The 27,507-nt window shown below is 40.3% G+C and overlaps 3 protein-coding genes across 8 annotated transcripts; 2 read left to right on the top strand and 1 right to left on the bottom strand.

Moving 5' to 3' along the window:
* The first annotated feature begins 443 nt into the window (after window positions 1-443).
* On the top strand, window positions 444-12,479 carry exoc1 (exocyst complex component 1). Of its 6 annotated transcripts, XM_087836324.1 has the most exons (21): window positions 462-515; window positions 2,287-2,418; window positions 2,511-2,641; window positions 2,736-2,895; window positions 3,206-3,223; window positions 4,999-5,186; window positions 5,311-5,538; window positions 6,049-6,181; window positions 6,291-6,400; window positions 6,829-6,897; window positions 7,526-7,675; window positions 7,983-8,091; window positions 8,912-8,956; window positions 9,283-9,446; window positions 9,546-9,659; window positions 9,919-9,998; window positions 10,092-10,320; window positions 11,162-11,345; window positions 11,448-11,647; window positions 11,759-11,953; window positions 12,040-12,479. In XM_087836324.1, exons 2-21 carry the CDS (start codon window positions 2,295-2,297, stop codon window positions 12,190-12,192), a joined length of 2,784 nt encoding a protein of 927 aa, XP_087692450.1. In that variant the 5' UTR covers window positions 462-515; window positions 2,287-2,294; the 3' UTR covers window positions 12,193-12,479. The 6 variants fall into 6 exon arrangements, with proteins under 6 accessions (XP_087692453.1, XP_087692450.1, XP_087692451.1 ...); XM_087836327.1 differs by lacking the exon at window positions 6,829-6,897 and having other exon boundaries at window positions 444-501; XM_087836325.1 differs by lacking the exon at window positions 3,206-3,223.
* A 1,074-nt stretch (window positions 12,480-13,553) lies between these two features.
* On the top strand, window positions 13,554-23,375 carry cep135 (centrosomal protein 135). Its single transcript, XM_006790179.3, has 26 exons — window positions 13,554-13,824; window positions 14,649-14,800; window positions 14,902-15,092; window positions 15,210-15,377; window positions 15,481-15,622; window positions 15,733-15,817; window positions 15,907-16,035; window positions 16,133-16,348; window positions 16,448-16,513; window positions 16,607-16,757; window positions 16,835-17,064; window positions 17,157-17,312; window positions 17,400-17,537; window positions 17,629-17,706; window positions 17,807-17,958; window positions 18,715-18,830; window positions 18,917-19,071; window positions 19,939-19,994; window positions 20,113-20,281; window positions 20,379-20,489; window positions 20,601-20,786; window positions 20,919-21,128; window positions 21,247-21,449; window positions 21,533-21,637; window positions 22,534-22,689; window positions 22,845-23,375. The coding sequence occupies exons 2-26, from the start codon at window positions 14,688-14,690 to the stop codon at window positions 22,864-22,866; spliced, it is 3,504 nt and encodes a 1,167-aa protein (XP_006790242.2). The 5' UTR covers window positions 13,554-13,824; window positions 14,649-14,687; the 3' UTR covers window positions 22,867-23,375.
* On the bottom strand, window positions 23,332-27,086 carry chst14 (carbohydrate (N-acetylgalactosamine 4-0) sulfotransferase 14). Its single transcript, XM_087836323.1, has 2 exons — window positions 26,665-27,086; window positions 23,332-24,677 (listed from the first exon to the last, which is right to left on the bottom strand). Exons 1-2 carry the CDS (start codon window positions 26,959-26,961, stop codon window positions 23,850-23,852), a joined length of 1,125 nt encoding a protein of 374 aa, XP_087692449.1. The 5' UTR covers window positions 26,962-27,086; the 3' UTR covers window positions 23,332-23,849.
* Between the last annotated feature and the right edge of the window lie 421 nt (window positions 27,087-27,507).

Here is a 27,507-nt window from a genome sequence, read left to right as displayed (position 1 = left end):
TTTCAAGGCACTAAATTGGGTTCCATGTGATTCCATGTGTGCTTTCAAGACTTTCTACGTGGTATTTCCACCGCATTCACCAAAATCTGCAAAGCTTGTGACTTTTTGTTGACTTGTAATTTTCCCTGATGAGTATGGCAATAGATAAACTAACATTCGTCTGTACGCTATAATAAAACTCCCTCCCTTCAAATGCACTGGGTAAATAAAACACCTGTCTTTAGAAAAGTGCGTGGGACATTGCATTAACATGTGGGACAGGACTCAACGAATAAATGCTTTGTTGTCCAACATAATGAACATAAAGAACAAATCTACACTTCTGTAGCGAGGAGATCTGTTATATTACGAGGGGCAACTGTTAAACAAATGCACAGAATTTATGTGACCTGAATGTAGTGTTATTTTGAGCGTTTGCTGGTGGAGGAGGATGTTGCTGTCACATGACCGCTTCATCTGAGGACCAGGAAGTAAGAGGGCGGTGCTTCGTAGGGCTGGAGGGCTGAAAAAACAAGGTAACCGCTATTGTATTATATCTCTGTTAAAATGGACACAGAGTGCATTTTGATTAAAAACCCTGACAGTGGTTTATACGAGTATTTCGCGGGTGTACGCACTCTTTTCGCCTGGTTTATGCAACCGGCGTCATTTATGCTAACAGCAGCAGCTAGCTTTGTCCAGCTAACAGACGCTAACCGACAGAGAGGACAGCAGGAAGGGCCACCAATGTCTCTGGGTTCAGGGCTGCAGTATTCACCAGCTGCCTCGAAAGCACGTTTATTTTAGTTTTTGGGGCACTATGTTGTAGTTTTAATCGACGTCCTTTACGTATGTCAGCGTTAGAAATGCACGAAGACACAAAGCGACTATTTATGTGCATTGACGTAACCTCTTCAATCAGGGATATGAAACTAAATGTACATCTTGACCACCGCTCATTTTGATCTTAATTGGGCTTAAAGTAACACAGCGTTTCAGAAAAGAAGTATCATACCAACAGTAAAATGTGGTGATGGTGGTGTGACGGTCTGGGACTGTTTTGCTGCCTCACAATCTGGAAGACTTGCTGTGGTAAATGGCCAGTAGAATTCATGGTTCTATCAAAACCTCCTGAAGGAGAACGTCCAACCATCTGTTCGTGATCTCAAGCTAAAGGGTTCTGCAGCAGGATAACAATCCAGAATACACCAGCAAGTCCACCCTTGAATGGCTTAATAAAAACAAACTTGAGACTATGGTCTAGTCAAACTCCTGACCTGAATCCGATTGTGGCTGAATTACAACAATTCTGCAACAATGAGTGGGGCAAAATTAATCCACAGTGCTGTAAAACTTGCTGCCAGTTATTGCAAATACTTGATTGCAGTTGTTGCTAAGGGTGGCCCAACCAGTTAATAATAAACACCTTCATTTAGAAACTGAATTTTGTTTAGTTATATTATCTTTGTCCAATATTTAATTGTATTTGATAATCTGAAGCATTTAAGCGTGACAAACTTACAAGAAAATGGTAAATCAGGAACGGGGCAAATACTTTTTCACACCGCTATATATAAAATAAAGAAATCAGTTTTTCTAGTATCCTGATGACTTTGCACTATTGTACCTACTCCGTCTTCTACATTAAAAGATCTTTATGGAACTGTCTTGGAAAAGGCATTTTTAGTGTCAGTTATACTTTTTACCTCGATAAATACAGGATATATAAATGTGAAATAAATATAAAATAATATAATAATATCAAAATCAAATAATTTTTATATGATACTACTTATCATTTTTTTGGCACATCAGTTATAGTTAAGGCAGTGAAATGATGTTACCTTATTAAACTGCAGTGTGCATCCTGTTATTTCTTACCATTTGATACACAAAAATTTCCCAAATAAGTATAAAAACCTCTTTGGGAAAGGCTAAACTTCTTTGGGGCGATCACCAAAATTTTCTGTATGAAGGAAATGATAAACTTTATTTATATAGCATTTTTCTTAAAAAGTAACAATGTGCTTCTACGAAACATTCAATAAATCAAATAAACTTGCTTGGGCCAAGCTGCTGTGTTTTGGACCTGCTGTAGTCACCCAGGCAGTGACAGACTGACACTTGAATAAAATCTATTCAAGTAGTCCACTCAGGATGAAATTAAGGTGTGGATAACCATTTCAAAGTCCCTAAAACAGACAACCAGCTTTAACTTTCCAAGTACCTGAAGTTGAAAGAAGCATTTATTTGTGTATGTGTATCAAAATTTTATTATTTATTTATGTCATGGTCTCTGTATGACAGCATCCATCATGACAGCCATAAAGCATGCTCTCCAGAGGGACATCTTCACACCCAATGATGAGCGTCTCCTTGGCATTGTTAACGTCTGCAAGGCAGGAAAAAAGAAGAAGAACTGCTTCTTGTGTGCTACAGGTAGTCACCATATAAATGGCTGTAAATAATGTGTAAGGATAAGAAGCCTTTTGAAGTAATTTTTAAAGCAATCGTTTTTTTTGCTCTTCCAGTTACCACAGAGAGGCCTGTCCAGGTTAAAGTAGTAAAAGTGAAAAAATCGGACAAGGGGGACTTCTACAAGCGACAGCTGACCTGGGAGCTCAGAGACTTGACAGAAGTAGATGCCAAAGATGCAAGCAAGGTGAGAAATAATAAATTTTTCTGACCTTTTCTTGTGTTTTCACTTAGAAAACATGTTTTCAAAGCTGATATTGTTTTTTACCTTTATGGTTTAGGAAAATCCTGAGTTTGATCTGCATTTTGAGAAAGTTTACCGGTGGGTGGCCAGCAGTACAGCTGAAAAAAACTCCTTTATTTCCTGCATCTGGAAGCTGAACCAGCGTTATCTGAGGAAGAAGGTGGAGTTTGTGAATGTCAGTTCTCAGCTGCTTGAAGGTGCGTAAATAAATATTCCACCATTAGCCACCCTTGTGACGGCATGCCTCTTGCTACAATTTGATTGCATTTGCTTAAAGGTGTGTCTGTTTATCTCAAACCACTGCCGTTGACACTAGAGTGCACATATTTGAGGTAATCTAATATGGAAGTGAGAATTCCACCTGGATTTTTCTTTTTAATTAAATTTTTGAATGGCATGTTTTCAAAAAGATTCTGCCTCTTCTCTGTTTCCTGGTTTGTGGTATGGTTTTCTGTGTTAAAGTCTTTCTTTATTCTCACTTTTTTCTCTTTAACTTTCTCTGGCCAGAACTTCCTAAAGCGGAAGGTTGGTAGGACTTAACTTCCCCCTCCTCGTTCCTCACCATTGTGTTTTCATTACATCAAACCACCATTCTCACCAGAGACTTTCACCTCCTTAAAACTGCTGCTATTTGGCTCGTTGTCCTTAGAAAATAAATAGAAATGATTCATTTTGTTTGTCTACAGACATTTAGATCATGTTTTTAATCTCCTTGTTTCCCATGTTCGTTCCACATTAAAATGACTGTTTGTATCAAAATCAAATTTACATACTTGTCCTCTGGCCTGTAGCTGTGTATCTGTTTATATTGTTTTGAGGGCCATCGCCTTAGAGCAAGAGCGTGTTTGAATTAAATCTGCATGCTTCCCTTGCACCTGTGTGGGTTCTCTGTACCTCTGATTTCTTCACACAGTCCAAAAACATGCACGTTTAGTTGATTGGTGATTCTAAATTGGCCATAGGTGTGGATTTGAGTGTGAATAGTTGTATGTTGTATGTCTCTATGTGTTATCCCACCTCTCGCACTATGACAGCTGGAATAGGCTCCAGCTCCACAACAACCCTGAACTAAAAAAATGAAAGAAAATGGATGGAAGGACTCAGTTTTGGAGAAATAACCAGTCTTCTCTTGATTATAATTGAACTAGATGTCATGTGAACTTTGATGTGCACATTGATGTGCACAATATTTTTGAAACACTCAGCAGTATACCTCTTTCCAGAAATCATGAGCCAATTACTCAAAAAAAACAAGCATTATAAACAGTTTGATGTTGGGACTATTTGCTTTCTGCTGTCTATACTGACCAAGCACTCTTACTTCTATTTGATATCACAGAGATACAAGAGTAAAAAAAACCCTCTTAATTGAGCATAAATGTACTTAAAAGCAAGCAGGTTGAAGCATGAGCCTTTGGTTCATCGGGTTTTCTAGCATATATATACCGACTGACTTATTTGAAACCTTTCTTAATGAGTAGCCACATCTGAAAATCATAGGAAAGCATAATAGGTCTCCTTTCATGTGTAGATCCTGTGTCATTTTCTTGAGCCTTGAGCATGAGCTTCTTCTCATGACTACGTGTGTACTTCCTTTTGTTGGGTATAGTTTAGCAGGTTGAAAGTAGTTCCTACATGAAACTGCTCTTAACCTGGTGGGTACATTTTTTAAGTAATTGGATCATAATACTATGGAAAGATATTGATGCAGAGTTTTAAAATGTACTTATGTTGTTACCTGAGCTCCTCAAGGCATCTATACAGCTGTTTATCTCCAAAACTGGGCAAGTCGCACTCTAGAGGCCAGAGTGAAAATATTTATATTTGATTTTGCTGTGAATTGTCCTTTTTCATACGTATGGATATGTCAGTATATAACCTTAGTAATATATCCCACACTATTTAATGCACACCTGTAGTTTAATTGGAGCTAAAAGAAGTAAAGTACATTGTTAGTTCAGTTGTTTCAGCATACAGATTAATTATTACAGTAATTTCTTTACTTGGAAGCTGATAGACATGCTTCATATTTTCAACCTCCTGCCACTACCTAATATTGTTTTTCATTTGTTGCTCATAGTCATGCTACACTTTCATCACTCATACAAAATAAGTACAGCTTTACTCTTAAAATCATGAAAGATCTGGGTATCCCTTACTCAGTGTAAGTGTGCCTGTAGATGTTCTTTCAATAATGGAAGAAAACTGGATTGAGTCTGAAGATGCCATATCATGTGTTTTGAACTTTGCCATTCTACTTATGTCTTGCACATGTTTTTGTTCTCTTCTCCTGGGCTTAGAGTCTGTGCCAAGTGGTGAGAGCCAGAGTGTTGCAGGGGGAGATGAGGATGCTCTGGATGAATACCAGGAACTCAGCACCCGTGAAGAGCAAGACATTGAGAGCATGATGGTGACATGCGAGTACGCCATCTCCAATGCAGAGGCTTTTGCAGAGAAGCTCTTCAAGGAGCTTCAGGTTTTAGATGGGGTGAGTAAAGCCAGTTCACTGTCCATTGTTAAGGGTGACATCTGTTTAATGACCTAAAACCACTCTCATTAATAATGAAAGAAAATAATAGTAATTATATCTCTTTATCTGTTCTTACAATAAGGCCAACATTCAGTCCATCATGGCATCAGAGAAGCAGGTCAATATCCTAATGCAGCTGCTGGATGAGGCACTGGGAGAGGTGGACACCATCGAGGGCAAGCTGAGCAGCTATGAAGAGATGCTCCAGAGTGTGAAGGAGCAAATGGACCAGATCTCACAGAGCAATCGTCTCATCCAGATCAGCAACACCAACAATGGCAAACTACTGGACGAGATCCAGTTCTTAGTGGTAAGAAGCACATTAAAATGTTTTCCAAAATAAGCAAAATATACCAAAATAAGCAGCAAACTTTAAGCCTCAGTGGATCTGTGGGTATTGGAAATTTAAAACTTTTTGGGGAATGGCCATGTTGTTTTTTAGAGGAAGAAGTGATCGTATTAGGTCTAAAGGGTGGCAAAGCTTGGTTAGTGAACTGCATCCATCCAGACTGTATGGCTTCATACTGATTGTTGCTAAGTAATGTACAAAAAGACTTTTGGGGCGCCTTTTTAGTTCAGTTAATCACACGGCAAGTAAAATGAAGGTGAAGCCACCCATGTCCACTTCATAGTCAAAGCAGACACACTCCTGATTTTTAGGACTTGATAAAGTTCAAAAGGTTGCGTTTATGAAATTCACTTTTAGAACCAGTCTAAAAAGGCCACTTGAGGATCAGTTGAGCAATTTTTTGGGGTTTTTGAGATTTTGCTAGACAACGACACTTTAATTTGTGACTTTCATTTTGTTTTCCTTGTGTAGAACTACATGGACTTATCAAAGGGACACATCAGGGCCTTACAGGAGGGAGATCTGACATCCCCTAAAGGTATAGAGGCCTGTATCAATGCCTCTGAGGCTCTCCTGCAGTGTATGAATGTGGCTCTCAGACCAGGTAAGTTTAAAAATTACGTTTTCTTGATTACTTGCTGACTGGGTTGTGAGCCGGTGCTCTTTAAAAAAACAAGTAATGAGATTAAAGTCTTGTTGTTTTCTTTCTGCAGGCCATGAAAAACTTATGGCTGTGAACCAGCAACAGCTCCTGTTCGCTGAACTGAGAGACACCTTTGCTCGCCGCCTCACGAATCATCTCAACAATGTGTTTGTTCATCAGGTAACAGGCATAGCTTGGTCAGGAATATATTTTCATTGTCTTATTCTAAACATTTAAAGAAGGAAAATCTCATCAGAATAGAGGTCTCTTGAATCCTCCAGCACTACTGAACTGTGAAATTGAACAAGGTGTACGGATAACGTTGAAATTTGTTGGTTTCGTAAATGTTTGGCTGAACAATGTAGTGTAAGCAGATTTAATAATGAAATGTTTTGGTATCCTCGTCCCTGGTCTGCTGTGAAATGGAGGACATCAGTCTATCCTTTGCTTTTCCAAGCTCTTTGTCTCTCTCTTTCTCCTCTACTGAGCTTTCTGTTTAGTTAAGACTTACTTCCTGGGCTTCCTTGTATCGTCTCCCTTCACCTATCCTTGATTCTCTGTGTATCCCACTTTGAATCATCCCACTCTGCTCTTTGTCTCTGTGTCAGTTCAACCACTTCAGTCACTTCAAAATGACCATCCCTCAGTTCTATAGGTCCTCCTGTCTGTCACTTCCAGTGAGTACCCTCACAGCAACCCCCACGTGCCCCATTTTGCTAATGTTTGAATTCTCACATATAACTCAAACATACATGCCATGAGAGCTCAAGCTTTTCACCATAGCACATTATGTATTGCATGGGATATATTTCTAACTACTGAACATCTCACATTTGATCTCAAAGCTGAAGAGGCTCTGTCCATCCTTCTCCTCCTCTGGCAAATGCCTCGGCTCAGGGCTCATTATGTTTGTGTGCTAACGTGGCTTCTTTGCTAATAGTCTCATATCATAAGATGCTGTGCCTGTCTGCGTGCATGTCTTGAAGAGACTGAACAAGCTTAGGGGAAAGTGGGAAGAACATCAGTTCGGTATCAAAAGAGATGCAGTTCAGGAAGTTGGCTGAGAATGTGGTGGCTCTGGAGTGTAAGACCGTCTTAGATTATTTACTTTAACATCATTTGGATATCCAGTACACTAAGGTAATGCTTCAGATGATTGTAAGAGGAAGCAGGCCAAGTCTTCCTTTTGCATAACATGTGTTTGCGTGCATATATGGAAAAATGCATATTATAACTTTTCTTCTGTAATGTATACTTCTGGTGAATATACTGGTAATGATTATCTGTTCTCACTGTGATCTTCAGGGCCATGACCAGAGCTCAACCCTGTCACAGCACACAGCTGAGCTGACCCTGCCCAAACACAGCCCTCTCCACAGGGACTTACTGCGCTACGCCAAGCTCATGGAGTGGCTGAAGAACACACACAGGGAGAAGTACGAAGGCCTGTCGAGGGTCAGTGCAGTGTTACTTTGCGAAAATACTTGAGAAACAGTTTGACATTTTGGGAAGTGTGCTTTTTGTGGGGTTTGGATACTATAGCAGACATTCGTGAGCATTATTAATACAGTTAAATAAGCAGAGAGTGGTTAAAAAAAGACTAAGAAATAAACTATAATGACGCAAATAAAAGAGCACATGATTCTTAGTACAATATAATGCTTTCCTAGAATGTGATGTGTGTATGTTTTCCAAAATCTTAATAAACATTTTAGCTGTAACAAGTCGTAAATCTTAACAAATATTCTCTCATTTTTTACAGACATATGTTGAATATATGAGCAAACTGTATGAGCGAGAAATCAAAGAGTTCTTTGAAGTTGCCAAAATAAAAATGGCGGGTACATCCAAAGACCCGAAGGGCAAGTTCGGTAAGCGCTATGATTCCCACGTTAAACTTAACATGAACTATGCTTGTCTTCCATCATGTAGTTCACTCAAAAGGAATGAATTTTGTTGCATTTCTTGACTGTTTTATCCTCTTCTTATATTATGTTCTCACACCTTTACAAACCTTTCTGCACCATGCCTGGTACCAAAAGCATTACCAAAGTCTTTTTAGAACAGGTCTCACAGCTCTGCATCCTTGGCAGCCTTCTTGATAATCCCTCTAGACACTTATTTGGACAGTTATTTTGAAGCTTTATCTAATGATCACGGCGGCATTAAAAACTGCATCTGTAGAGTCACCAGTCGAATATGATTTTAAAAAACAAAACACTTGAAGATTTATGTGCTTTAGCTTTTAAAATAAGATTATAAATAGCTTCTTCCCCCCCCCCCCCCCCCGGAAATTATTCTTATACCACCATCTTTGCTGTTGCAGGCTTCTCCATCTTATAATCTTATGCCTGCATCCAAAGTTTGTCTTTCAGTAATGTCTCCTTTTTCCTTTGCACAGGGACTTTACATGCTTTGTTTCTCAATATGTATAATCTGCACAGAACCCTTGGATGAGCTTAGGTTTTGGCAGATTTATAGGACTCTGCTTTCTGCACTCTGTATTAGCTTTTCCTTCTGAAAACAAAAACAAAGACTTTGTTTTCCAAAGATTTTTTCAAGCTACCTAAGTCACTGTGGTGCACGTCAGCATATGTGTACATCTAACATCTAGCCTTACCCCTCCCATGCTGCATGTATTAAGCCTAACCTGTGTCTGTCTTTGATGCCCGCCTTTCTAACTGGCTGCAGCTACGCTTCCGCGGAAAGAGAGTGCACTCAAACAGGAAACAGAAAGTAAGTACGACATTTGAAATGGAGCTGTTCCACTGTCAATTTTCAACTGTGCTTCTGATCACTACATGGCTGTACTAAAATGAATCCTCTGATCAAACCCCTTTGCTGTTCCAATACAAGCCATTACCTCACCCTGTACCTGGTTGGTTGGGCTAAATCATCACAGTACATTACCACACATTCTGTAACAAATGCCAAAAATCTAACCATTTAATTTAATGTTAAGTTGGATTCCTTCACTGTAGAATTTTTGGAAAACTGACTTGAATTAGCCTTCCCACAAAACATAGCCATTAACTCATACCATATTTGTTGTGCTACATTAGGCCTACATGGCAGCTCTGGGAAGCTGACAGGCTCTACCTCAAGCCTGAATAAGCTCACGGTGCAGGGCTCCAACAGCCGGCGTTCCCAGTCTTCATCACTACTGGACATGGGCAACATGTCCGCTTCTGACCTCGATGTGGCCGACAGGACCAAGTTCGACAAGGTAACACTGCCAGAAATTTAAGTGGAGTGGAAATAAAGCTACATGTGTGTACATCCTGAGAAATTACATTTATTTATTTATTTATTTTTGTCTCTGCAGATATTTGAGCAGGTCCTCAGTGAGCTGGAGCCTTTGTGTCTTGCAGAACAAGACTTCATCAGCAAGTTTTTCAAGCTGCAGCAGCATTTGACAGTTGCACCCCCTCTCGCACAGGTATTTTTTCGATCACATACTGGAAATGGCTGTAACAGAAAGATCAAATGGCATCTAAATGAATTATAATACTTCACAACAATAGCAGTGCTTGTACTTGTGTGGTAGCATCTGAAACTGGAGCATTTGTTTCTCCTGAAAGCGTAGAATAAAACCGTGATGACAGATGCTAGCGTGTTATCAGATCCAGTGTCATTCATATATGCATCCACAGATGTTTGTTTAGGTTTGTCATGTTTGATCTCTTTTGTCCTGTCAGCCAGAGACGGAGGATTTCGATGGAAGCTTGCCATCTAAAAAGCCTCCCCAGGCAGAACACAAACACTCCTTGTCATCAGAGTGAGTTCTTGCAGATCATTGCTAATATTTCTGATGTAATTTTTTTTTATTTTATTTTAAATGCAATTGTTCGCTTCTTTTTTCAATTTACAGGAAAGATATAGTGCGGCTGATGATGAATAAAATCTTCCAGAGCATCGAGACAGAGCTCAACAGCCTCATCGCTTTGGGCGACAAGATTGACAGCTTCCACTCTCTGTACATGCTGGTGAAGATGAGTCACCATGTGTGGACAGCTGAGAACGTTGACCCGGCCTCTTATCTCAGCACAACTTTGGGAAATGTGCTGGTGACTGTCAAGAGAAACTTTGACAAATGCATTGTGAGTAGTGCCTTTTTTGTTGTTGTTGTTGACATCACTAAATTCAAGTCTGGTTAAGGAATATTATGTAGGTTTATTGAAGGCTGCCACACTACGTGTCTGTCTAATTTCTTAACTGCTTATCCAACTCCAGACCCACGAGCAACTCGGGGTCATGTGGGTGGGTGGGGGGCTGGAGATTATCCCAGCTGTCACAGGAGGAGAGGCGGGGTACACTCAGTCCATCGAAGAGCCAACAGACAGAGACAGAAACGCGCTCTGACATCCACACTTCCAGCCAATTTAGAATCACCACTTAACAAACACATCTTTGGCTTGTAGGAGGAAGTGAAAGTAGGTGAAGGAAAATCAAAAAGGCTGAGGGATAACATGGAAACTCCACAAAATAGTATAAAAGAGGGACAAAGTTTCAGGGTCTGAAAGGTAAGTGCAACACAGACGTGTCTTAAACCTGGAGTCACTAAAGTGGTAGAAAGCCTTGCAGCTGGGTGACTGTGGGTCAGGAATGGTTGTGCAGCACGGCTACTCATGCCTAGATATTGCATTCAGTGTTGTGACACCAAAAACGTGAGTTTACAATGAAGTCATAAAGGCAAAGTGTAGTTTTCTGATGTTGAGGAATTTATTTATAGCGATCTACTCCTCAAAAATCATAACAGTAGTATCATTTTGTGAAAAGGCTAAGCAAAATTTTACTCAGAATTCATTTTCTGTGATAATCCAGAGCCTGTGGGAAATTACTAGTGTTGTTGTTTATTTGTTTGTTTTCAGTCAAAGGAGTCATTGCTGGGCTGGATTTGGGAATAAATTTTTAACTTTCTTTCTTTTCTTTTTTTTACAGTCTAATCAGATCCGACAGATGGAGGAATTTAAGATATCCAAGAAGAGCAAAGTTGGTATCCTGCCTTTTGTCACTGGGTTTGAGGAATTCGCTGAACTGGCTGAAACCATTTTTCGCAATGCAGAGCGTCGAGGAGACCTGGACAAAGCTTACGTTAAGCTTATCAGGGCCGTCTTCATGAATGGTGAGACCACTGATCATTAAGCAAGTTCTTATTTATTGGAAAAGGATCATGTGAAGTTGATGAGGTGTCCTGGAATTTCTGACTTGTTTATTGTCTTCTCAGTGGAGAAGGTTGCCAATGAAAGCCAGAAAACACCACGAGATGTTGTGATGATGGAGAATTTCCACCACATCTTTTCTACGCTGTCACGTCTAAAGATTTCCTGCCTGGATGCAGAGAGACGAGAGGCCAAGCACAAATACACAGACCATCTACAGTCTTACGTAATCAATTCTCTGGGCCAGCCTCTAGAAAAACTGAATGTGAGAAGAGTTAAAGTGACCACAAAATTCAGTCATCTTTATTAGTCTGAGTTGGAGTATTACGAATATAAGCAGAGTTTTATAACAGGCAAACTGTCATCTCGCTTGCAGCATTTCTTTGAAGGAGTTGAAGCACGTGTAGCCCAGGGTGTTCGTGAGGAGGAGGTGAGCTATCAGCTGGCCTTCAACAAGCAAGAGCTGCGGAAAGTAATCAAAGAGTATCCTGGTAAAGAGGTGAAAAAGGGACTCGACAATCTTTATAAGAAGGTGGACAAACATCTGTGTGAAGAAGAAAGTCTGCTGCAGGTGAGAAAAAAACAGTTTAGGGGATTAAAATCATTGCATGCCTCTTCCTGCCTCTGAACTGTTGCACTTCCTGTCTATTCCTCTAGGTGGTGTGGCACTCCATGCAAGACGAGTTCATCCGTCAGTACAAGCACTTTGAAGATCTCATAGGCAGGTGCTACCCTGGCTCTGGGATCACTATGGAGTTTACAATCCAGGACATGCTGGAGTACTTCTCCAGCATTGCTCAGTCTCATTAATCTTGCTGCTATGCACCTTTCCTTAATGATTCACACTGGCTGAAGATACACTAGCAATTTACAAACTACCATCTAATGCTTTTTGAATTAAGAACATTTCCTCTTTGTGTTTTTATTTGAATGAAAGGGAATTTGTACATAAGACAGTGCTAGGGATATTGCTGCATTTTTTTTTGTGTGTGTGTGTTTCTTTGAGATTTAACAACAGCTCTCTAACTACTTCTTGTTTGTCATATTTTTATTATTTCTTGATGCCATATGTACATAATAAATTAGCATCTGCACAACCCCTCCTAGTATTTGTCGCACATTTCTGTTTGTTTTACCGTTAAGTCAGGGGAGTGTCCTTGCTCTCGATACTGGATGAGAGCAGGGATAGGACCAGTGGTGGAGCGTAACTTTACTGAAGTACAATTTTAATATACTTTGTTAGAGTATATCTGTGTTATTTTGCTTTTTCTTTACAGTTGAATGCAAACATTGCATTTTGTACTGCGCACATTTACTTTAAAGGTTATACATCTCCAGCTTCATCAATAAAGTGATGTATACATACACTTGGTAGTGACTACTTTTGCTTTAGGTAATTGATTTTTTTTATGCTAAAACTTTTATACTGTTAGGCTACTTGGTTATGATAACTACAGTGTGTTTAGGAAAAACAACCCATCAATGGTACATTTTTTTTTTACATTTAAGTTGGTAATAGTCACCCTCCTACTGAATACTCTAGTTAACACAGTATTCATTTAAGCAAATTTTCAACATTTTTTTTTTATTGGTAATTTCAGTATTTATTTCCAATTTTTTGGTCAAATAAACTATTCATATTACAAAGCTATTAGATAAACCTTTTTGAGCCAAAAAAAAAAAAAAAACCCATTAAAAATATAGTATAGTAACAAGGTTCAAATTAGAGTAACCAAGTTGAACAAGTTAACAGGGCTAAACTGATATTTTACTTTTAATTGAAGATCCTGACATAAATGTGGCAAATAATACTCAGGACCACAGAAATGTTGTTTCTCAGTTTTATCAGAAAAAGATGCAAGCTGTGTGTTTTGTAAACCTCTGTGAAAGTTCAGGATAAATATAACTAAAAGAAGGAAATTACAGACAAAACATAAAGGTCGGCTGGGCCTATTAAACGTTTGTGCCCGGCGGTCTGTGACTGTTTTTTTCAATGGTTTTCCAGTTCTTCTCTTCAGTTGTTCTGATTTCCTGTTGGGTCCTCCCCTGCTTGATATTAGTCCCCCCTTCCCCGATCGAAAATATGTGGAAACGCCCTTGCGTTTACTGTTTGGGCTAAATAACTGTGTCGACACCACCCGTCCGCTTTCAGAACGGGCAGCACCGGTGCACAAAACACGCAGCTCCAAATACTTCGCCTAGACTCTTACTTCCATGGTGACGAATCCAAACCGGAGACCATCGGCGCTCTTTTCAAACCACTTTACCGCGGAAACGTGTCAACTCAGAATTGAAGATTGTCTAACACTACCAGAAAACATATATGATACGTTATAATGTGGCTCGTGCAAGTCATTGGTCAAAGGAAATGGAAACTTACTGTCGGTGATGTAGAATTACGCTGGACGAGCTAACGTTAGCCGCTAGGAAAGCACTTCCAGGGTAAGACAAGCTGGAATCGTTCTGGGATTTAACGCTAGCTCGTTAGTCGTCAAGCTTTGCTAACTAACAGGCTACTGCAGGCGACAAAACGATACCAAAAAGTTACCTCAGTGTTAATAAACGCATAAGGCTAATGTCTCTGATGAGCTAACATGCTTAACGTTAAACTTGCTGCTTAACGTTAGCAAACATTAAAAAGACTTGCTAACTTCTTTTAGCCATTCTATAAACTCAACACAGGCCTTATAGTCAATTATGAATAATAAACATTTTAGTAAATATCTTATGAATTTGTTTTCTTGGCTGTTCTTGCCACAGGCTAAATGTCAAAGTTGGAGTGGTCTAACTTGATTTGATACTTTATTTGGAGAGGAAACCTGGTTAAATGTGATTAGTGATAAATAAACCTGTCTTAACTCAGATGTGTTACAGCAAAATGTCTGCTCATGTTAAAATCATCTGGCACATTCAAAAATGTATTAGGTTACTTATTGTTTAACGCAATAATGTTACCTTCAAAGTAGCTGGCAAACTAGAAGACAGTGATTGTATTTTTATGTTTAGCAGGAAAATTCTAAAATATTAACTTATGGATTTTTTTTTCATAGGTAGATAATGTAAGTTCCATGCAGATCAATTGTGCTTGCATATATAGTCATCCTGAAGGGCCTGTTTTGAAGCACAAAGGTGCCTGGAACTTGAAGTTCCTTTTGGGGCCTGTGTCCCCTGCGTATCCCCTGAAATTTACATTCATTTTTAGAACAGCAACAAACAGATGTGAGACAATACTGACATCCTTTTAACGTCATCTTATTTGCGATTAGGCTGATAGCAGTCACCAAGGTCAATATCGGCTCCCAACCATGACCAGCAATGCAGAAAGGAAGTTTGTTAATTTGCGAAAACGTCTGGACCAGCTGGGCTACCGGCAACCGCTGGGAATCGAGTCACTGCCACTTGTGGAGAAACTCTTCAGGTGTGAAACCTCTGAACCATGTGCACTGTGTGTTACCCTCATTCTCTTAATATCACCATGTGGTCCAGTGTAGTTCAGCCATGTCTTTCTTTGTGTTACAGTGACTTGGTCCACACAACTGAAAGCCTGCGCAATGCCAAACTGTCAGCAGGGAAGTCTGAGAAAGAAAACCGAAACGTTGACTCTCTTCTGGAGCCATACAGGACAGAGAATGCCCGGTTGGTCAGGGAAAACAATGAGCTACACCTTGAGCTTCTAAAATCGAAGGACGAGAAAGAGCGTGTCATTAGTGGTAATAACTGTGTTATAATAAGCAAGCACTGGCTCTTCAGCACAGTTTGAATCATTTTCCTCATATTCATCACCTGCATACACAACAGACAACATTTTTTTTCCTGTCTGGCTCCAGAGCTCAAAACCTACATCAGAAAACTGGACCATGAGACAACTGATCTGAAGTTTTTAAATAATCAGTATGTGCACAAAGTTCGCTGCCTGGAGAAGGATAGCAAGGCTAAATCTGAACGCATTCAGCAGCTTCAGGAGAAGAACCTGCAAGCTGTTGTTCAGACACCAGGTACTGACAGGGGAGGGGTAAGGCCTAAACTCTTAGATAGTGGACTTAAAATGATATTCCATCTAGGTATATTTAATCTTGATCCCTCTCGTGCTTTTAACAGGTGGAAAAAAACGCAGTATTCCTTTCAGACGGCAGAGAATGCAGATTGACGAGCTAGTACCTCCGTCTTCAACGTCAGCTTATCCTGTGCAGCAACCTGATGATCCGTACATAGCTGATCTACTGCAGCTGGCAGATGGAAGGTTTGTTTTCTTTTGTGACTGAGAGTTGTTGTAGTTGCTTAATTAATTTGTTGATTATTAATGTTTGTATCTGCATTTATTCTGTCTGACTCGCTCCAATTTTTGTGTAGAATTCAGGAGCTGCAGGAAGGTGTTGTCAAATTGAAACTAGACCTTGGAAATGCTCAAGAAGTTGCAAAACATTTAAATACTCAGGTACGTTAAGTGGGTGCTTATTACGTTGTGAATATTTTAAGTTGTCATAGAGGTAATCAGCTCTATTTTTTAAAACGCACTTCTGTTAGGTGGAGGAGAGGGACAAAGAGATTGACCGCCTGAATGGCGCACTTCATGGCGGCCGACCTCATGACATAATTTCTCTCGAGGCTCAGAACATCAGCAACGAAAAACTAATCGCCCATCTTAACCTGCAGGCAAGCTCTACAGTCACAGCATAAAAGTGGAGTGAAGAAATTTGGTTTGAATGGTTGCTGGTAGTTTAGTACAATCTCTTGATATGTTTGTGTGCAGATTGATTACTTACAGGAGACCAACAGGACGCTGGAGCAGAAAATATACGGACTGCAGCAGAAAAAAAAGGACGCCTCCACCGAAGTAGCCAATCTGTCTTTAAAGAACCTGGAACTGTGTGAAGAGCTGACGCACATCGACGACCTCGCAAAGCGAATGGAGATGGACAAAGAGCGTGTGCTGGAAACTGCTGACATGGAGCTACAAGAAACTAAAGTAAGCAATGTGATGATCCTGGAGTTCTTGGCTTAAAAGCATTCCGTGTAATTCATCCATTAAGAATGGGCTTCAAAAAACAAACTGTTTTCTCAACAGAAAGGAATTCAAAGGCAGCAGAAAATGATCGAAGATCTGGAGGCTATTATCACAAAGACAAGAAGGGTAAGTAGTAGTATACACTGTTCTAACTCTAGGTTTCCTACTTTACAGTATAATATACCTTTTGCTTAAACTTCTATTACTTATTTACTTCAGGAGCAATCTGAAAGTGACTTTGAAAAAGATCATCTGAGGGATCAGCTGGTGGAGCTCAAAGGGCAGAATGAGAAGATGGAGGGACTCGTGAATTTCTTGGAGGATGAGAAAAACAGGCTTCAGGCCAAAGTAGAGAAAATGATGGCAGCTGGTGAGCAGCAGTGGAAATACCTCAGCAGCTATATATGCATTGCAGTGTTTATATACGCACTTGATGTTATATCCTAGACAAAGAGCTGGTGCTGGAGTTGGAGGCCATGCGTACTAAATATGGCGTTTGTGGAAGGGAACGCTCTCCGTCTCGTCTCGATGCATTTGTCAAGAGTCTAGAGGAGGAGAGGGATTACTATCGCAAAGAAACTGAGCGTTACAAAAGAGCCAGAGGAGCTGGCGGTGTTGACATAAGCCCTAGCCGTAGCCCAAGTAGGGGCAGGAGTCCTGGGTCCAAAGTAGTCAGGGTAAGAGTCAATAAAAAAGAAACTGGCAAATTTCTAATTGAGGTAGTTTCATGTTAAACTGATACTAAAGAACACTGACTTCAAATTTTCAGGGAGGTGCTGCAGAAGCGGAGCTGCTTCGTGTAATTCAGGAAAGAGATGAGCTGAAGGTTGCTCTCTTGGATTTTGAGAAGCACATGGAGGACATTCAAAATAACATGAAGGCCCTGAGCAATGAGAGGGATCATTTCAAAACCCTCTTTAAACAAGTAAGTTTTAGATGCTTTACATTTGCACCAATAACACATTTGAATAAATCTCTTTGTTTTTACATGATATGATTCTGTTTCATTCAGACTCAGGATGAGCTGAAGCTGACCCGCAGAGTAGATACGTCGAGTAATGTTGTGAAACTACAGGAGGAGATCAAACGAGCCGAAGCAAAGCTCGAGCAGATGACGACTGAAAGAGACACGCTGATGGAGAGGTTAAAGGTCAGTGCAAGAATACAGCCTTTAAATCTGCACGTGATTCTGATGCGCCGTTACAGCTCTGCAGACACATGCTGTGCACATGTATCGGCAGGTTGCACAGACTTCAGCTCTAACAGACAGACAAGGGGAAGAGAGGAGGATTCTTAACCTGGAGAATGCTGTAAAGAGTGTGAGTCGGGATATTTCATTTAATAGGTTTAGTTATTTGAACCTTCCAGCACTTGAATTCTCACTGTACTGTGATATTATGTGATATTTTTGGAGTGCAGCTGGAACGGGAGAGACTGGATCTCCAATCACAAGTATCCCTGCTAAAGGAGAACAAGGAGGCTGCAGAGGAGGAGCTGAAGGTTCAGTCTGCTGCTATGGTCCACAATGCAGAGGAGGTCGCCCAGCAGAGGGCTGAGTCTAATGCTCTGAGGTTTGAATTGCTGGTTATATCAGCGGTGTTCACTTCCACTTGAGGATCTTTATAATGTAACCAACTAATGGTGCCATAGTTCAGTTCTGTAAAATGCTTTATAATATTGTATCACAAATTTATCACATTATATATGTGGTGCAGTGGAACAGTTTCTCAACACTTAACAAAACAAAAAGTTACCCTATTTAAATTTGACCCTGGAGGATACAAATGTGTGTAAATCTGTGTCTAACCCTGTGAATATCTAATGTTTTTAAACAGTATTCTCTTGGTGGCACTCCTGACCACTGGGGTTGGATATTGCAGGGTTTTCTAAAGAAAACTGCTCATTAGTCACTGACTGGATCATAGCCAGATACACAGCTTTCATCATCAGTGATGATTCTTAGCGTTAAACGTCTTGTTCAAGTTTATGTTTGCTCTGTGTGCAAGTCTAACAATGCAGATGGTTTTCTGTGAGTGGTCCGAACAGAACTTCTGGGAGCTGTGTTGGAAGCTGTCCTCGTGCACAAAGATATGACCTTGATTTATGATTTTTATAGGACGGAATAGCAACATTTTTGTTTTTAGTTTATTTTTAATCACACCAAATACAAAAAGTCCCCAAAATGTATTAAGCTCAAAAATAGAACATATTGGTTTCTTTAGACTTCCTCATCTGAAACGTCATCATTCTTGATGCTGCACTTAGGGATTGTTATACTTGTCACCAGTTGTTGGAGAGCTGATGGGATTTTCCCTGCCTGTCTGTAGGCTGCTACAGGAGCAGATGGAGAAGTCACTGTCTGATACTCAGCACAGGCTATCTGTGAAGATGAATGAGCTGCATGCTTCCCATGTGCAGATAGAAAAACTTGAGGAGAGAATAGGTGAATATGTTGAAACAGTCATTACGCTTTTTTCATTTTCCGTAAAGCTCCGTTTCCTGTTTGCTGAATTTTAGTTTGCCTTCCAGGGGAGCTGAGTCAGCAGAGTTCCAAGCACAAAGGGGAAGTAGCTGTTCTTCACAAGTCAATCTCTGCCCTGGATAAAGAAAAAGATGCTCTGCAGGATGAGGTGGATCAAAAGACTGAGAAACTGGTTGCTCTTCAGGAGGAACTATCCAACAAGGTAGTATTTTATTTTATTTTATTTTTTTAAAGGTTCAAGATTACAAACTTTTATGAAAGGATCGAATTTCATGTCCATATGTGAAATCTTAAAGGTCAAATCTCACATCTGACCCCTAATGTCCAGTTCATGTGACGGGTGTGATCGCTGGATACTGTGCCAGCTGTCTCTGAAAATTGCTGTCAAATAATTAACTCTTTGAGGCATGTAAGACAACCACTTCCAAAAGAAAAATATTTCAAATAAAATCATGAGCCTCTTTGTGCTCTACAAGAGCACTTTTCATAACCATGTGTGCAATTGAGAGCAACTACGAGAGAGGAGTTGAGATGCTGAGAGAAACACAAGCGTACTTGGACCTGGATGGAGAATTGTGCTTGGACGCTGTGTAAGTCAACTGTGTAAGTGTTTTGTGGCCCAGTCTTTTGGGTCAAAAGAAGAGTGGATCTAACTAAATAGCTCTGTCTTCTTTGTCCCTCCGGATAAACTTAATGGATTTATTATGGGAGTAGTGGGTCTGAAGCTGAGACTGAATCCGTGATAGAAACATTGAGTGTGTCACACAAGAACCGGTTTATAACTGAAAGCTTTCTTTACATAACCAATGGAGAGATGTGTCCACTCTAGCTATTGTTTGCAAAGAACATATTATATGAACTAATCTGTGGCTCAAGAAACAAACCATGGATTTGTACAAAAAGAAGGCTTTGGATGATGAGTTGTACTCATACACTGGAATCACATGAGGAAGGAATAAATACAGTAACTAAATACACATGGGTTTTCTATTGAAATGCACTTTGCATTTGCATCTAAAACATGTTATTTAAAAAATGAATGAGGTAAACTCTTCTGATATTTACACAGGAAAAGACCCTTGAAGACGTGAGACTCACAGTCACAAACATGGACAGCTCGTTAGCGTGAGTACTGTGTTCTTGGGGTTCAATGTCGGTTTTATTTAAGTAAATATTAGGATAAAAACCCAACGTAAGAAATAAAGTTTTTATTTTTATGAACCAATATTTTAAATTCTTTCAGTCAGCTTCAAGGAGCATTAAACAGCCGTGAGAGGGAGTTGAACAGCCTCAGGAGACAGCTGGATGCGTCTCAGGAGGAGCTGGCTGGACTCAGGAGAGAGAAGGAAATTACAATCCGAGAGAACAGGAGACTGCAAGATGACCTAGCCACAATGACCAGAGAGAACCAAGTAAATAAAAAAAAAATCACAATTACTGTAATCAATGTTGAGTCTTCTGTGTCATGTACCAAAATAATAGAAGTGACACTGCATCTTTTTTGTCCAGGCTGTACATGCAGAAATGGAAGAGTCTTTACATGAGAAGGATGAGCTCAAGTTGAGGCTCCATTCTTACATTTCTGAAGTGGCCAGAGTCGAGAAGCTGATTGCCACAAAGGCAAGAACATATCCCTGTGCTCCTGTATTTTTTGTTTGCGGCTTTACACATATTATAATTACCTGGAAGCCCTTGTAGAAGCCTTCTTCTGACAGCTCTGTTGACCCACAGGAACAAGAGAACAGGGATTTGTTGGAGCGGTTCAGGTTGTCCCACATTGAGATGGAGGAGCGGAACCAAAAGTTACAGCAGGCTGAAGGCCTCAGCAACTCCATCCGCCTGGAGCTGCTCTCTTCAGACACAGAACGCAGACACCTCCGAGATGCAGTCGGCCAACAGGAAAAGGAAATCCAACAGGTGAGATGTGGCACTGGAAAAAGATTACAGAGACATTTCTAGCTGCTATTCTAGGTAAACAAGTTAAATGAATGTTAATTTCAGTCTTTAAACAAATGTGTTTGAAATGCACCCTTTTTCTGTTTCTCCAAGCACATGCAGGCGATCCAGGCTTATGAGGCGCAAGTTTCCTCGTTGGTTCGTGGGATGTCCCGATTAGAGGAAGAGCTACACAAAGCACAGGAAGAGAAGGCTGCTCTCCTCGCAGATCTGGCTTCAGTTAGGGAGCTATGTGTCAAACTAGACTCGAGCAAGGAACTCACTGCGCGTCAGCTCACCTCCAGGAGCATGGACCTCGAGCGGGTGAGGCTTGCTGTGGTGCCGGCTTATTTATTACAGTGTTTTTTCTGGTCTTGGCAGGAAACTGTTCACATCCTGTTCTCCTTCGAACTTAATTATGATATTTGCTTTTTGTTTTTAGGTTACAGGAGAACTGGAGGATGTCCGGTCAGAGGCGGAGATTCTCAAGAAGCAGTTAGCCAGTGAGCGGCTGACTGTGCGTAACCTCGAGACGCTGCTCTCCACAAATCGGCAAAAGGAGTTTCAAACACATCTGACAGCCAGCGAACGAGAGTCAGAGCTGAAAGTGCTACGAGACAGGCTCACCTTGGCTGACAGCAAAACGTAAATAAATCCAGTTCACTCTACTCGTTAAAAGAAATCTCCTTCCTAAAGAAAAAGTTGGTAACTTGTGTGTCTGTGTAAAGTGCAGAGCATGCCAGGGAGGCGTCCCAGCTCCGCGGCAAAGTCTCTCAATTGCAGACAGAGATTGACGTTCTGAAAAGGCAGCTGACCACTGAGCGCTTTGAGCGGTGAGCTACACGACTGTTTGTCTTTACAGTGATGCTTATAATAGCAGTTTCTCTTTTGGGATTAATAAAGTAACCTATCAGTCTATCTGTGGGTGTTATTGATGAATCTGACAGCAATTGTTTCTAGATTAATCAAAAAGAAATCAATATTGTCATTACATGAGACCGAAAATCTCAAAAGTGCCAAAAAAAAAAGTATTTTTGCAACTCTATTCATCCCATGAAAGCACTTACTTTCACCTGCTCTTTACTTAATACAGAGCAGGTGATACCAGTGTGTTGCATTGGAAAAATTATGTCATTATTAATTTTTTGGGTAATCACCTAATGTTAACTCTGAACCAGAAATGTTTGGTTATCAAAATTTCACCCTGAGTGCACCACATCCGTGAGGATTGATGCAATATTCCATCATATCACTCAGCTACTGCAGCTTAATAACACGAGTAAATACAGCTGATGTAACAGCAGTCTTAAATATCATTCCACTAAAAAAAAAAAGAGTAATTACCTTGGGTTTTTAATTTTAGCTGTGAAAACTGGCCAGTCAAATACATTTGAAGTTGGATGAAACGATTTCTGACATTTAATTCTCCAAAACAACCCCACTCTTCATTTTTACCCCTCAGCCGTAAAAGACTGATGGGGTATCGTCATCACCCCATCAGGTCAGATCAAGTTTTCTGAAAATCTTGTCAACACGATAATTTGAATTTTTCAAATTGATCCCATAGGCGCAGCAACTAATAGGCTGAGGCGGGGCATTGGTGCCGCCAGTATTTTTACACAATCATTATACAGTTTTGCTTGACCGGGTTTGGTGTAGCTACAAGGACGTGACCGCAGATACAAATATGCTGATGCTGTTTTGTTGCCTCCTCTCTCTCTCACCTCAGTGAAAGGGCAGTTCAGGAAATGCGCAGACAGGGTCTGTCGTTCTCAACCCTGCAAACCTCATCATCCCTCAGCGTCTCCAGCAGCTCTCACCACATCTCACCAGAACGCTCCATCCTCCGATCTCTTGATCACTCCACTGATAAATCAGCAGACAAGTAAGCCATAAACATAACAATTTGGGAAATAAGGTGAAAGACATTTAAAACCAATATGATCTTAGGTTGAGGCTGAAAATGTTGAGGCTTGATTTATTGCCATTATTATGACTTATCATGTGTTTAAAACCTCTCTTCCTCCCTTCTGTTTTTAGGAGTGTGAGCTTCAAGGATTGATTGGAATAAAGATTAAATGAAGGCACTGATAAGTGAGTCAGAACCCACTAGAAGCTTGTGAGAGATGTCTTGACTTTGGACATAAAAAATGAAGGCCTCTGTAAACCACAGTTTAACCTGCGGAGTACCTCAGAGAAACTTTATTGTTCCGTTCAACAAAAGGGCAACCAGGGCTGAAATAAATAACGTTTGTACTAAAGGTGAAGATTGTTCTCACATTTCTAACAATGTTTTTTGAATGTGTTACTTGCACTGTAGATTAAGTATTTTCTATTGATTTAAAAACAAAAACTTCATAAAGAAGTCCCAAAAAAATGAATGTGATTCCCACCATCGTCAACCACATGTAGCAAGTGTTTATTTTGTGTGACTTTTTTTTTGTATTATGTATATTATTGATGTTTTTAACAATGCTTAAATTATTCATAAATAAAGTAATTAAAAACTGCAACAACGTAGATCAGAAAAGGTAAACTTCAATTTTATTACACGGTAAATAATCTGTTACATCAAAGAGGGAGAGGAGCTGGCAACGAGAGGCTGTGATTGAGCATTAAATAAGCTTGATATGAAACCCTCGACCATCTCAGCACATGGTGCGTGTTTTAGCCTGCTAAACCACTCAATGCACACTAAAACCACTGAACAGTTTTTTTCTAAGGTCTACAGTGTATAGAGCAACAAATAAAAACAGAGTTTGGTCTTGCAACCATATTAATATTTCCATCGTTGTATACCGAGTAGATATAATTACTGTAACAGCTGACATAACGTGTGGTTTGGTTGACCTTTTCTTTTGAATTTGATTTCAAGCTTTAGTGGTTCTGAAGTCAAGTCTTTCTCGTCCAATAATCAGCACTTTTAAAAGGCACGCGGACATCAAGTAAACCTGTGTAACAGCTCTGAAAATACAATTTGTTCCTTAAAAATAGTACAAACGGTTTTCTATAAAAGAAATAATACAACTATAAAGCATTGCTCATTTAATGCCGACAGTGTGCAGCGGTTGTGTTGGGGAGAGGGTATGTGAATAGAGAAAAGTCTAAAATGTACTTGGGCAGGAGTTCTCTCAGTAGCTTCTGTGGTAAGCTGCATAAATAATAGTGTATTGATTCCGTGGTGACCGGCTTGTACCACGTTTGCCTCTCTGGAAAGTGAACATGAGGAGGCGCTCCAACATGCTGGAGCACAAACTCCGCGTCGCTTTCCAGGTGCTCGTAGGACCCGATGAAATCATAAGAAACAGCACAAGGTTGGCATAAGTTATATATGGGCATCCAGTGCTCATTCATGCGCTCCACGTCCTCGTCTAACAAGTAACGAACAAACTCTGCAAAAGTCACGTCGTCTCCTGTTATAGCTGCATCCTTAGCACGGCCCTTTCTGTAACGCTTTATGATCTCCACGCCGTACTTTCTCTGGTAGGACTCTATCTCGCCAAACTTGTTCCTGTATGCGGAAAGCAGGCGCTCCATGGGCTCTCGCACAAACATGAACTTGAAGTAATGCTTCAGGCGGTAGCGGATCTCTTCGGGCTTCAGAGAGGACAAGAAGACCAGGTCGCTGCGGTGGTCCATCTTGATGTTGACGTCCACGTTTTCCAGGGCTCCGCTCAGGACCTTCAGAACCCTCTTCCAGTTGGAGCAGGCCACTTTGGGGACGTAGCAGTAGAGGAAGCGGTGCTCGTCGTTCACGAGGACATGCTGCAGCAGCGTCTTCCTCTGTAGGAGGCTCAGTGACCACACACTGTGGGGCATGTTCTTGTGACTGCACATGGTTTTGATGGTCCGGTTACGGATCTCCTGGAGGATCTAAAAGTAAACAGAAATAAAGCTGCGTTCCATTAATTTTACACAGTAAGAACACTCCCTGTGTTCATATACCACTTTGCATTTAATCATTACTTATTATTTGTCTCTGGCTCTCTTCCACTGTGAGTCTTTAGTCCTATCTCCCTCCCCTCACGTCTGCCATTGCCACAGCCGGTCTTGGCAAGTTTCTTCCTGTTAAAAGTTTTTCCTTCCCACTGTTGCCAAGCGCAACAGTGGGAATCATCATCTGATCTCGTTTTCTCTGTATTATTGTCTGGTCTTTGCCTAACAATACAAAGAGCTTTGAGGCAATTGTGATTTGGCTCTCTATAAATGAAACTGAATTTAATTGAACAAGCATCAAATTAAAAAAAAAAATACTGAAACATTTGTCACTGAGGTTCAGGATATCTCAGTCCTTCTGTTTTCCTTGTATTGTGTTCGCAATAAACCTGAAGTTGGGTAGGGCAAATACATGTTTGCACAAGTAGAAAATACTTTGCTGAGCCAGCCTGAAGAAATTATGACAGTGTCTATTAGCTGATAAACTGGATTTTACTTACAACTCTAACAATCAGTATAAACAGGGAAACCTTAAAGCTGCTGTTTGAGGACAGCTGGACCATTTAAATCTTTTTATATAGATATTTGACTCTGGCTGTTTCTTATATGTCTCCTCCTCCCATTTGTGGTTACATGTCAGTATTTGTGGGTTTCCAAAGCATTTCAGCAACTGTACAATTGCAAATAAAGCCTCGTATATGGTGTGAATCCCCTTTAAGAGGCCTCCAATGGTGTGAAAGTGCAACACTTTTTACTGGGTAGATGTTTTGCAGAAAAATGTCATGATTTAATCTTTCGTTACAGACTCTGGCCACTTTATACATTTTATAGGTGGATGTGACTGATGAATTTACTAAGTTGTTATTATAGTTGATTTTTACTTTATTTAATTACAATTTTTTATATGAAGTCCCATTAGTTTCCAGTTTTAGTGTCTTTAAAATAATATGGACATTAAATTTAAGAATATAAACAGTGCTTTTTTAAGGCATTTGACTCAGTTGTGTGGACTTCCTGAGCGTCAGTAAATATCTGCACCAAAATCGCATGAGGCAGATAATGACATGTTCATTTCCTGTGTATTTTTTCCATTTCAGTTCACTTTTGAGTGCTTAATATGATTTCTGTTTTGAGTTAAATTATTTATCCCAAAAGTTGGAAATCGCTGTGTTAAAGCAGATAAAGTATGGAAAAACATCTCAGAAGGAAATGGCTCAGAAATGTAGAATATTACACTTAACGGGAAAATCTCAATAATTCACAATGTAATATGACAGTAAGGAGCTTTAAAGTTAAAGTGAATGCCGGTATTAAGGTGGTAAACACTTTGTGCATCTGTCCCTGTTAGAGGGGAGCTGAAACGTGTTCAGAGCATGTCCAGTGAGTGTTACCGAGGGGTGGTCGTGTATTATTCACAGCCATTCACCAACTCCTTTTATTTCTAATTTTAGTTTAGTTTTAGTTCACTAAAGATGTTTAAATATTATTTACTGCAGTAATGTGGACAGGGGCATAATTTCCAGGAGGGTTATGATCCCCCCACCACAATACAGTTATTAATAAATAGGCTGTTGATTTTGTTTACTCATTTCAGTTATTACCAGCAAAATAATTTGGGAATTTACCCAGATGATTACACCCCCCCACTACCAATGTTCAGCACTAAGTTACGCCCATGAATGTGGAGTGAAACTACATTTGATCAGGGGTATCATGATGTCAAAGTTGGCTGCAGGGATTCAAAGATGGTGTTTAAATCGAGCGTTCACGGAAACCAACCAAAAGTCTACCTTTCAACCATTTCACTGAGAAAACTGCTCTAAGGCTCTTAAGCCTCTTATGACCGATCAGCAACTATTACGAAATGCTGAAATACTCAGACTAAATCTAAGCTAAATCTTCATGTGAGGTTACATTCCTCTACCTGGGACTCCAGGTCCGCCGCGTCTGGGCTGCGTCCCCCCGCCTGCCCCCGGTTGAAGTCTAGCCGCCTGCCGTTACTGCGGGGTGAAGGCGTCTCCATGCCGTTCAGCATTCCCTTCTCTATCATGAGCAGCAGGCCTCCGGATGCTACGATGACCAAGAAGGTTAACAGCGATGGCAGCACGGCGGAGCTGCGGCGGCCGGAGCTCAACTTCATCGCTGACCTGAAGTTTATAACCGAACCGCTCCGCGCTCCTCCGCTCCTCTTCATGCCGTACTCCTGCCTCCGAGGGAGCATACTTTGTGTCCGGCTTGTCTGTTTGATGCCTACCAGGTTTTCTAAGTTGCTCTCTAACTACAGTAAAACCCGTTTGATACCTACCACGTACCCATACTTAAGTTCAAAAGTGCACGAAAAGTGTTTTTGTGTTTTAATACAAGCACTTCCTATTTTGACTGTCAAAATAAAGACCCCTCAACCAGGGGTAAATCGGAGTCTCATTTTTTGCTAAGAAAAAAACCCCCACCCTCAAAATTGCCTAACAAACCACAGAAGGTTTCATTTCTAATTTATTGAGGATACACTTACAACATAGATGGTAAACTACTTGAGATTTCATAAGAGAAATAAGTGCAATTTTTAGTGTGATGGTTTATTCTGATTTAAGTTTTCCAGTCTTCGTCTGCATCATCTCTGAATACGGAATATGAATATGTGCATTACAAATTACAGATCATAGGAGAAAGGCACAAAACCTTGTGTAGTTTTTTTCCCCATGTATAATTTTTGTAGTAAAACAAAAAATGTATTTTTTTCATTTATGACGCAAACTAGATTGTTTGA

The sequence above is a fragment of the Neolamprologus brichardi genome, chromosome 23 (genome assembly GCF_056152115.1).
Source record: "Neolamprologus brichardi isolate AB-2024 chromosome 23, ASM5615211v1, whole genome shotgun sequence".
Classification (NCBI taxonomy): domain Eukaryota; kingdom Metazoa; phylum Chordata; class Actinopteri; order Cichliformes; family Cichlidae; genus Neolamprologus; species Neolamprologus brichardi.
Note: the sequence above shows the minus strand (reverse complement) of the source record. Positions and strands in the feature narration are given on the sequence as shown.